The following is a 12,199-nucleotide window of genomic DNA, read 5'->3' on the forward strand; positions in this document are numbered from 1 at the left end:
CACCTCATGTTTGAGGTTGGACTCATGCCGAGTAGAAAAAGAAACTGGCCTATGTGCCACTGTGCTCGTGAGGAGAGGCAATAATGAGCAAAACGAGGAAACCGATTTTTTTTTAAAAAAATTCTGCAATGGGCTCATTGCCTCATTGGTGATAATTTGGTTGGTGTAAGAACTAGAGAGAGAAAATGAATGTTGACTCAATGTTTACCTGGTGTGCATGAGTCGAACTTACTGAAAAACTATCATCTTGAAGGGTGCATGGTTCAATCAGCAGGGCCATGTAGAGTGGTAGGAGTACTTAACAAGTTTAGAGATATGACATCACATTTTTTTAGAGTTTTTGAACCTAATTGACAACTGGATAAATTAAATGCAAGGACATGATTCTGATGCTATACTCTTTTTTTTGGCATGTGCTTATTAAATCGTCACTAAGGGAACCAAAGCTTCTACTTACACATGCACACATGGTTGCTTGATTTTACTGAGTGCAGTAACCCTCATTTTCTTTTTGTAAGGCACAAACATAACCCGATCTTTAAAATTATTTTTAATATTATTACTATAAGAATTTATATATTAATATTATTATTAGATTCATATTTGATTGTAATGTGTTAAATTAATGGCCATGAACTTCATAATATATGAGATATCAACAATTAAAAGTGCCGTGTTGGAGGCATAATGTATGAGACAATAATAAAGTGCGGCGTTGGAGGCTGTATGCCGTGCCAAACCACCCCTTGTAAAAAACAAAAGAGGGAGTATCCGTTGCTGAGAAATGAGCACGAAGAAGAATGATAAAAGAAGACCATAGATTTATCCATGATAAAAAAAAAGACCATAACGGACACAGGTGCTTGTTTATTTTATTTTACAAGTATGCCCCAGAGCTCAGCTTACGACATATGATTAATGGATGTCTGTGCATCACTGGTGAGTTCTGGGCGACGATCCATCCCATTGGCGCAGAGAAAAGCGAGAGCTGCTGGCCGGTGTCATGCATACCTCTGCGCGCGATGGGCCAAGCATCCGACCGGCCGCAGGAATAAAGCCACACTTGTCTACTCCCACTTGGTTCTTAACAGATGCTTGTCATGTACTCGGCATGCATGCGTCCACTAGTTACTGGTTGATTTAAGGTAGTCATCGAACCAGCAGGCTGCAACTATGCTCGTTCGCTACAGGTGGAGTGGAGCCCGACACTACCAGACAGAGACATGCACAAGCAAGGAAGTAAAGTGAGCAGAACCTTGGTACAACTTCTAGAGCTGATTCTTTGCTGAATCCAGCAAGAGCTCTACCAAATAATTTTTTAAAGAGAAGTGATTCTCTGAAATAACTTATGAGGCTGGGAGCTGGAAAAAAGTAGCTTCTTCTCATTCTGTGAAGTGATTCTACATCCTAATTTTAAGAGTTTATGCTAAAGAATCAAAGAGAATCACTTTCAGCTACAGAATCACTTCTCTTAGAGAATATAATCAACTCCCATAAAGAATCAGAATCAGATAGAGCTCTACCAAACAGGTTCTAAAGTGCGGTGGCTGTTTATCATCCTTGAAATCCTATTGCTGAGGGTGTTTCTTGTCAGATTCAAGCATATGGCACAAGCAGATATCTATACATGCACGGGATCAAACAAATCTGATGAATTACTAACCTGAATTCTTAGAATCTTTGCAACCACGACAAGCAGATATGCACAAGATAAGAAAAAGAGTAGGGTACACGCCCTCCCCCATTAGCAATAATGGAAGAGGATGCACATTTTCCTGTCTATGTGCCTTCACACTGTTAGCCACACATGTCATACACTGCATTGTGAGCATGTCTAAGCAGCACCAGCTACCTGCGAATTTTCCTTTCAAGTGGGGTGACAGCGAATTTCGATTACTGTGTTGCTTTTTTCCTCATGCAAATAGCAATAGGCCAATATGTACTTTGGCCAAGATCGATAAAAGTCACGGTCGAAGAAATTAACTCATGCCATCATGCGACACAAAATCACGGTCAGTCTCAGTCCAGTTCACCACGGACTAAACTATTTAAGTAGCTTCCGGACTACTTTGATCCACGCTACAATTTTTGCTGATAAAGACTGAAGGAGACAACTAGCTTTTGGTACAATTTTGGTGGTAATTACACAATGCCAACGCAACCACCCAAGTCATCCACGATGGTGACTGCGCCTTTTTCGAAGAATCGTGTCACAACCCGCAGGCTATAACTATTTTTCTTTACAATAAGACTATAGTAACTATTTAATATAAATAAGAATATATCTATTTCTATATGTATGTATGGCTGCCTATATAGTTCCACCCTCAGTTCTTAAATATATGATATTGTTGATATTTTGCTCAAAGTTTGACCAATAAATTTATGTTTATCAATTAGTTAAGTAAAGTAAATGAGTGTCACTAGATCTATCAAAAAAAGTACTTCAGATTTAACTTGTAAATTTATCTATTCATATAAATATTTATAAAAATATAAAATGCTAAATGAGTGAAAAAAAGTAAATGGTGTCATATATTAAGAACGGATTTACTATACACAATTTATTAGCCAGGCAACCATGAATATATTGATGTAATTAGCACATTCTTGTGTGTGGAGATGACCTAGGTTTAATCCCCAGCAAACACAATTGGTGGAATAAAATCCATTTCTCAAAGTACGGAAACCATTCTCTTATAGGAAATGGTTTGAAAAAATCGTTGTTCACCTTTTAGGTTTAGGCTTTGTTTAAAATGATACCTGTGAAGATTGTGCATTTTAGTCACATTCATATCTATTTTTCGTGTATAATCTGTTAAGCTAAGAAACAATAGATGAAGAGGTGGATAATATATGGATATGATTATCATGAACTGCCACCATAATGAAACCGCTGGTAGTTGCGAATACATTTTTCTTCCCTAAGCCAAGATTGGAGAAAGAAGATCTAAGAGGTACCTATGCAGAATGTGGTTAGAAATTCATTATCAGAATGGCTGAATTAATTATCCTGATTGAATTGCTAGCTAGTACAGAATGTTTAATTCTCTAAAAACAACAATTTTAATCAAATTAATAAGACCTTAATAGGACCATTCATATTGGTATTGTTCTTTGATGAGCTCAACAATAGGAAATTCTCATATTTTATATGTGCTTGATTTTTTTTGTGAACATATATGTGCTTGATTTTTTTTTGAACATATCTAGCATCCAGAGGATGAGGACAAGCACAAACATGACACATTCACGTGCGAATCAGCACACGGTAAGATGCAACAATAATTGATAAATAAAATGCCAAGAAATGACTAAGCATCTTTTCTTCGAAAGAAGAAGACAACCAAGTTTGAATCGGCCGAGACGACGAGCCTATGTGTGATAGGACTGTGGGAGTATATTGCATGGTTCGTTATAGAAAGTCATTGATAAATTGTGGCAACCGCCCACTATGAGACTAGAATACACTTTCTTTATTTTTTTGACTTATGTATAACCGTGCATAGCAACTCAGAATTGACATCAAACTTTTATAAAGAGGGAGTATGTGTAGTGACATTTACAAGTGTAAGTTCTTTCCCAGCTGCCCGTGGCTGTGGCTGTCTTCAGCGCCCTTCTATTCACTTCATCCTAACGCCTTCCTCTAACCCAGTAGTAAAAAAAACAGAGAGTCATTATCTTTTACTCGTTCCGTTCTAGAATATAGCTATTCTAGAGTTTTTCAGACAAATTAAGGATGTAGAATAAAAGTTCATATTTCCCTTCATTAGTTTTCATGTGCTAATTAATAGGACAATTATACCTTTCCTATTTAATTGGTTTGGTGGCAGGCTTGCATGCAGCTATAATTGATTTGCATGCATAGAGGGTATTTTGGACCTCTTATTCCAAATAACTCACTTGTGAACTCAGAAATAGGTATATTATGGGACAAAATTTGATTTCTAGAAGTAGTTATATTATGGGATGGAGGTAGTATATGTGAAATTTAATAATTTTTTAGGCAACAGTCTGCCGACATCGAAAGTCAATGTCTGAAACATAAAAGAAAACGTGTGCAGGAAAATTTCAGGCACCTGAAATCTGAAATATAGAAGTGTGTGTAGGGAAAAAAAATCCCTCTGAAGAAGAATCCGTCGCATACACGTTCACACTGGTTCAGACCCATGACCCATCGACTGAATCATGTCATGAGTTCAGTCAATCGAAGATTCGGAGGTGTGCAAAAAAGAACTGGATTTCATGTTATGCCAAAATTATGGCTGTTTTTAAGGCTCTTGAGAGGCACAGGTTTTAGTTACAATTTGGCGGCACCTACAGGGACCATAAAAAAGTTTCAAACAGTAGAATTGGGAACAATTAAGAGAAACAGCTGAAGACCTCTGGGGTAAATTGTCAAGCTGTCCTTCTTGCGAAGAAATTATACCAATCAGACAAACTTCAGGTGAGGGCCAAGGCTGGGATGCTACTCCAGGCATAGGCGGTCGGCAGGCCCTGCACTGCACCCATGAGATCAACGACGGCACCCGCAGCATAGCGACGGATCGTTGGCTTCCCGCAATCTTGCGGCTCGGCGTGGCGTGTGACTGCCATATGCACGCGGCAGACGCGCTCCACTGCATGCAACATCAGGGCCGGCCCTAGGGGGCGGCTGCTCTGGCCCCCAAATCCCAGGGGCCCCACCCCCAGGCAGTCAGCGACGCATTACGCGTAGGTGACAGGTCACAATCGGAGGCCCAGGGAGTAATAGGAAGACAAAACGAGAGACCAGGCCTGCGAGACACAACTCTGATTATGCCTAATTATTAAAGGCAGGCGCACAGGCCCCATCAGCCATCGCACACGCCCCGTCGCCCCGTAGGCCCTAGCGCCGCCCGCCGCCAAAAGACTGCAACCTGCTGCCGTGCTAGCGTGCTGCGCGCCTACTGCCGGGCATCGCGCATGCGCCGGCGGTCGCACTCCTGCGCGTGGCCGTGATCCCCTCCAGAACTGTCAGCTGTGTCTCGTGAGGGTTTTGTTCCAGTTCTGTACTTCTGTTTAACCTCGCTCGACGAGAAACGAGATCAAGTTGTTCCTATTCGACTGCGACAACAACTAGGTAGGCTGCTTGATTGTCAATTTTCCAATTCTCCATACCATTAATTATTAATTCACTATCACAAGTTATTTAATATTAACCAATTTATAACTATTGTGTATTTATAATAATTTCAGCACTGTGGGATATCATGTCGTCTAGAAAATATGAATCAGGCTGCGAGAAAAGGAAAAGGAAAAGACGTGTGGATGAGTTGATAGAATCACAGAGAGGAGCTATGGATAAATTTTGCAAGAGTTATCATGACCCTAAGAGTAATACGGGCGCCTCGATGAACCCAGATGAGTTGGCAATAGTTGTTGCGGATGAACCAACTAATGGGAATCAAGAAGAAAATGTTAACATCAACGTCGATAATAACAATGTAAGTGACTCTCAGACCACAGTAAATGCATCAGGTGCACATGCACAGTCTGCTAGTGTTGATGAGGAACCAATTTACACTTCAGATATTTATGATCCAAGAAATTGGGATAATCTTGATAATAAAGCAGAGACATATTAGTCAAGAAAGGGCTTATAAGAGAAGAAAATATCAAATTTCCTCTAGATGCTGCCTCAAGACATTTTTCATATGCTCATTATTCTTGAAAATTAAGCAATGGAGAGGTACATGATAGAAAATGGTTAGTTTATTCAAAGCATGTTGACAAAGTTTTTTGTTCCTGCTGTAAAATCTTCAAGTCTAGCACTAGCAAGAGTCCTAGTTCCTTAGCAGGTGATGGGTTAAGAAATTGGAAGCATATCAGTGAGAAGCTTAAAGAACATGAAAATAGTGTTGAGCATATTAGTAACATGAATAGTTGGAATGAATTAAGAGCTAGACTGCGGAAAAAAGAAACAATTGACAAAGAATTGCAGCAGCAAATCACAAAGGAGAAAGAACGGTTGAGTCAAGTTTTGTTAAGAATAATAGCCATTGTGAAATTTCTTGGTAAACGCAATTTGGCTTTCAGAGGAAGCAGTGAGCAGATTTATAATGATAGTAATGGTAATTTCTTAGCTTGTGTTGAGATGATTGCAGAATTTGACTTGGTAATGCAAGAACACCTTAGACGTATTCAGAACAAAGAAATTCATTATCATTATCTTAGTCACAAAATTCAGAATGAGTTGATCTCTCTTTTGGCTTCTGATATCACAAGTTATATCATAAAAGTTGTTAAAGAGGCCAAGTATTTCTTTGTTATCCTAGATTGTACCCCTAATGTCAGTCATCAAGAACAAATGACTTTATTAGTTCGATGTGTTAATTTGTCTGATGGCAAGATAAAAATTGAGGAGTACTTTTTGGGGTTCTTGAAGGTGGATGACACATCTGGTATGGGGCTTTTTAATGTATTGCTTGAATCTATGGAGTCCTTTGGCCTAAATATTAGTGACATAAGGGGTCAAGGATATGACAATGGTTCTAATATGAAAGGAAAATACAAGGGGGTAAAAACACGGTTACTTGATATCAATCCAAGAGCATTGTATATGCCATGTGCGTGCCATAGTCTAAATCTTACTCTTTGTGATATGGCAAAATCTAGTGGGAAAGCTGTTTCATTTTTTGGAATTATTCAACGCATATATGTGTTATTTGCTGGTTCTACGAAAAGATGGAATGTTTTGCTTAAACATGTTCCTAGTCTAACTGTGAAATCATTACCCAATACTCGTTGGGAGAGTCGAATCAAAAGTGTTACAGCAATAAGATATCAAGCTACTGAGTTAAGATATGCTTTGTCTGAGTTACATCATGATTTTGGCGTTGAACCTAAGGATAGAAGTGATGCAAAAAATTTATTTGATGCACTTGGCAGCTTTGAGTTTCTACTTGGTATGGTTATCTGGCATGATATTTTATTTGCTGTAAATAAAGTGAGCAAGAAGTTGCAATCACCAACCATGTGCATTGACTCTACTTTGAAGCAAATACAAGGTATAATGCAATACTTTAAGAATTACAGAATTGAGGGGTTTTCTTCTAGTCTGATCATCACCAAAGGTATTGCAACAGACATGGGTGTGGAGGCATCATTTCCTGAAAAACGTCATGCTACAAGGAAGAAACAATTTGATGAAAGTAATTGCCAAGAAGAAATTCTTGAAGTTGAGAAGGCTTTTGAAGTTGAATATTTTTTTGTTTTGGTTGATATGGCAATCGCTTCTTTGAAGAACAGATTTGAAGAACTCATGGTGTTTAAAGATATATTTGGATTTTTGATGAGCTCAATCACTTTGAAGTCATTAAATGATAATGAACTTGAAGAATGTTGCATTAAATTTGCAGAAACCTTTTCTTTTGATGGTTCATCTGATGTTGAGGTATATGATCTTCTTTCTGAATTGAAGATCTGAATTGAAGATTATGAAATTCACTTTGCCAGATGATGTAATGTCTGCTATGGAGATTTTTGAGCATGTCAGAGATGTGGATTGTTATCCTAATGTCTCCATTGCTTACCGACTCTTATTTACTGTGCCTGTGACTGTCGCATCGGCTGAAAGAAGCTTTTCAAAGTTGAAGTTATTGAGGAACTATTTGAGGTCAACAATAGGTCAACAATGACTCAGGAGAGGTTAAATGGTTTGGGAACATTATGCATCGAGAAGAAATTGTTGGATGAGATTGATATAAACTCTATCATAAGTGATTTTGCATCGAGGAATGTTAGAAGAAACTTTTAAGGTAATATGTATAAATAATTTGATATGAATATTGCTTTTAGATACATTTAATTATTTATTGGTAATATTTTATATATATTTGTATAATGTTTATATTAAAAGGTCCCAAATTTTACTTTCGCCCCGGGCCTTCCAAATCTTAGGATTGGCCCTGTGCAACATATGCGATAAAATGTTTGTTTGTATTACCATCATTTATTTTTCATGCAGTGAGCCTGATATGTTCTTGGTTGCATTCAGTAGGCAGCCTGTCATTCCATTATGGCTCTGCCTTTGTTATTTTCATTGGAGCTACTTATTGGGTAAACAAAACCTTCACCACATTGAGATTCCTAGAACTGTTTAAGTTGAGCCTCATGTAACATTTCTCTTTTCAATTTGTAATAAGAACAAATGAGAAGAAACACTGCTGGCCGTTTTCCTTTAATTGTGTTCACAGGTGAGAATTGCACTTTCTAACTGTGACTATGGCACTGCCATGTCGTTGGCCAAGATAAGGTTTCAAATTGATAATGTTCTTGTATCCTAATAGGTTTTTGTATACTGTTAATTAGCTTCAGTTCTAATGTGCTGTCATTTTATATGCCCAACCATGGCTACAATTTTAGGAGGATGTCTTACCAGCTGGAACCGAAGGTACATGTGTTGATAGTATATAGTAAGAGGTGTTCATCTGACATACTTTGCTGATTGAAGAGGGAAGATCTTGGAACATAATAGTGAAAGAATTGGAATAATTGATTTTTTTGCCTGACTGTGACTACTAAAAAGGCCACGCCTTTGTAAATTTCCATGACATAATTTCAAAACATTTCCATTTTTTAAGTAGTCCATGTTATTAGAGCATCTTTTACAAGGACAAGGTATTTGAGACAATTAAAGTCGAAAGTTTATCTTGCATTTAATATTCTGAAATTCAGTTCCATTTTTAAAATGTTAGGTTTTGCATTGCACTTGTATAGCCATATCCAGTTAGCTTGATTTCCATATACTCAATATTCTGGAGTAGTTAAGGCTGCGAAGATGGGTATTGTAAAGTTGATAGGAGCATATGTAGAAGTGATACAAATTCTGATTGGTGCAAGATAGTTTGCGGCTTTATATTTTCTTAGACATAGGAGGGTATATTTGTACCGAAGCCCAACTGTAGTAGGTTATGCAGTTCTAAAACTGAGTTAATACCAAAGCTTTGATCTTTTTAAAGCTTGGTATAGTTGATTGCCTATATTACACTCGGATGCTCTTGTTAGGTACAATTTTCCATAATGCAAAGTCAGCTTAGCAAAAAAAAAAAGGTTACCACTAGAAAATTTCATGTAACTTAAAGTTTTGAACCTCACACGTTCAACTAAAACAAATTCTAAAGCAGAACACTAGCCCAATCACCGTAATGGCACGGCAAGCCGTGCCAAGTTTTCTAGTCTAGTATAGAAAGCAGGCAAAAAAGCCAAAGGGTAGAAATAATGCAGAGGTGCAATAGAAGGCAAGAAGCCAAGAACAACCCAAGTTTATAGTTTGAGCGACAAGTCCAGCTCGTCGGCGCGCTCGACGCCGTGCTCCAACGAGCTGATGCTCTTGTTGCGCAGATGGCCGCCGCCGCTAGATTGCCCAGGCACCGGACCAGCTTGATGCGAGGTCAGCAGCCTCGCCATCAAAGCCTCGGCGCCTGCAGCTACGTCATCGACTCCTCCTCCTCCGGCGGCGCCTCCGGGCCTGCCGCTTCCGGCCGCGCCGTCGACCCGGGCGCCGTGCGCGCGCATGGCGGCGGCGATCTCCCGGCGGCGCTTGGCGAGGGTGCGCTCGTACTTGTGCGCGTTCTGGTGGCCGCCGAGCGCCTGCGAGCTGTAGAACTTGCGGTCGCAGTAGGTGCAGACGAAGAAGCCGGGCGGCACCGCCTGCGCCGCGGGCGAGCAGGGGTGGAGGAGGCTGAGCTCCAGGTCCAGCTCTTGCTCCATTATAGACTCTGTGACACAGAGTGGCAACTGTGGGAGAGCTTAATGATTGGCTACAGCCTACAGCTAGAAACCGTTGTGCTCTCGCTAAGCGCTGATTAAATAATACAGCAACGGGTGTGGCGCACCTGTTTCCGCACGTGTTTAATTGGGCATAGCGGAAGACGACGACGAACTCGTAGCAAGGCCACGTCGCATGGCCAGAGAGGATCCTATCATCAGGGAGAAAAAAGGAGATAAGATTACCGGTGAGAACGAGCTGAGAGCTCCACGGCAGGAAACTCTCGGTCGTTCCCTGCCCACGAGCTACCGTTCTTCGAACCTCAGGTTCGACGAGAGATTATCGTCTTGTGTGTAATGGTAAAACTAGGTGCACGTGTTAATTAGGATGCGCACGTGGTGTTGGAGTGTGTACGATAAATGTCTAAAAGATACCACAAATTGCGTGAATTGAGATGTGTAAAAAAAGATTTTTTTTCTAACATCGATTTGCATATTCAAGATTTAGACGATGACTTGTACTATCCAGATTCAATGAACCTACGCTCACCCCCCTCCCCCAATGCTCCCCCCTCCCTCCCCTAATGCTCTCCACCCGTTGTTCGCTAATCGAGGGGACTCTTAGCTCGTCATGCCCTCTACCACTACCATGAATAGCTTCCAAGCTCCATGCTCCTACCATCTACACCACTCAATCGCCTTAGGTCCTGTTTAGTTTGGGGTTGCTAAAGTTTAGGGATTAAAGTTTAGTCCCTTTTAAGCCCTAAACTGTCAAACATGGTGACTAAAAGGGGCTCAATTTTAGTCCCTAAATTTTAATCTTTTAGTCCACAAGAGGTTGCTAAAAGGGACTAAAGGAGACTATTGACAAGGTTTACCCCTCATTAATGCCTCCCTCATTAATGCCGCCCGGCCCCCGCCGTCACCCCCGCCGCCCTCCCGCTCGACCACCGCCGTCCTCCCGCTCGGCCACCGCCGCTATCCTCCCTCCTGCCCGGCCCCCACCACCCTCCCGCCCGGCTCCCGCCGTCATCGCCCCCGCCGCCCTCCCGCTCGTCGTCGGCCTCCCTCCCACTCAGCCCCCACCGCTGGTCGCCCTCCCGCGTGCCACCCCGCCATCGCCGGCGCATCGGATCTGGGCGCCCACACCGCCGCCACCATCGCGAGGCGCTCGAGCTTCCCGGAGATGTCGAAGCTGAAGCTGGAGTTGTCGGAGAAGTCACGTGACAGCTCGAGCAGCTCCGTGGCGGCCACGTTGATGGCGGATGATGACTTGGCGACGACAACCGGGTGCACTGGCCCTGCGGTGGCGGCAAGCTCGCTGAGGTGGAAGTCGATGATGGAGTTGATGAGGTTCTCAATGTCAGAGTCGCCCGCGTCGGCATGGCACGGGGTCGGGGAGCCCGGGGTGGAGTCTGGCTGTAGCAGCACGGAGAGGAGGGTGCGCATGGAGCACCCCGGGTGGCGCTGTGGCCCGTAGCCGTGCAGGGGCTCTGCCCCGGCGATGGCGAGGGGATCTGCGAGCCGGCAAGCGACACCATGGCGCGACGAGAGGCATTGATTAGGGGTAGTTTGGTCTTTGTTCAACTGCTTTAATAGCCTCTTGTCACTAGAACCGAACAAGGGGACTAAAATTTAATCTAGTGAATAAGGGGGATTAACGTTTAGTTTAGTCCCTAAAGGAAGCAAACAGGACCATATTCTAATGCCAAAGCGGAAGGCGACCTCGTAACTGCCTTCATCATCTGTTCGGTGGATCCACCAAACCTAGCCATCAGAGCTGGATGAAGTGAGAGAGAGGGAGGGCCGCCCTGTTTTCTACATGCGCGCGGCATGAATTGTGCTTAGAAGGAAGAACGGTTAGATAAGGCCAAGTCCGATGACGTTACAACATGTCATAAATTTGTATTTTTTTAAAAGAAAGATGAGGCGAGAAAAATTGAGAACTTAAAAGGATAGCACATAGAAAGTCTATTGGAGAGGGATTTATAATTTAATAAATTTATAGGTCATCAGCTCCTACTTGCAATAATAGTTCTGGTGCACGCATGTGCTATTCATTTTTCTTGTATACCATCAGAATAATGGTGAGTTTATGTAAGGATGGCAACGGATCGGGTTCGGGGTGGATCCACGGCTTTCGGATCCGCAGCTTTTGGTTTCAGTTCCTAGTTTTCACCCACGGATTTGCGGGTTTGGAAACCCGAAAAACTGCGGGTTTGGAGCGGATTCTAAAATTCATCGGTGGAGCTCCATCGGGACCCCGAAATATTCAGCCCACTAGAGGCCCATCTAGCAACCCTAGGTATATAATGAAATCCTTCACCTCCTGCTCCCGCACCCAGGCACACACCCAGGCACCCATCCCGCCTCCTGCTCCTTCGCCCCGCCGCCCACTCCCCCGCACCGGCGCACCCTACCTCCTGCTCCTCCATCCCACCGTCCACTCCTCCTCTGCCCGCCTCCTGCT

The 12,199-nt window shown here is 42.3% G+C and overlaps 1 protein-coding gene across 1 annotated transcript; it reads right to left on the reverse strand.

The window, feature by feature from the left end:
• Positions 1-9,062: 9,062 nt before the first annotated feature.
• Positions 9,063-9,800, reverse strand: LOC117839647 (uncharacterized). Its single transcript, XM_034720036.2, has one exon. The coding sequence runs from the start codon at positions 9,730-9,732 to the stop codon at positions 9,286-9,288; it is 447 nt and encodes a 148-aa protein (XP_034575927.1). The 5' UTR covers positions 9,733-9,800; the 3' UTR covers positions 9,063-9,285.
• Between the last annotated feature and the right edge of the window lie 2,399 nt (positions 9,801-12,199).

Source organism: Setaria viridis, chromosome 9 (assembly GCF_005286985.2).
Source record: "Setaria viridis chromosome 9, Setaria_viridis_v4.0, whole genome shotgun sequence".
NCBI lineage: Eukaryota > Viridiplantae > Streptophyta > Magnoliopsida > Poales > Poaceae > Setaria > Setaria viridis.

Excerpts from the sequence above, each read along its gene's own strand:
- LOC117839647 (XM_034720036.2), bottom strand. The coding sequence starts at position 9,732 with ATGGAGCAAGAGCTGGACCTGGAGCTCAGCCTCCTCCACCCCTGCTCG.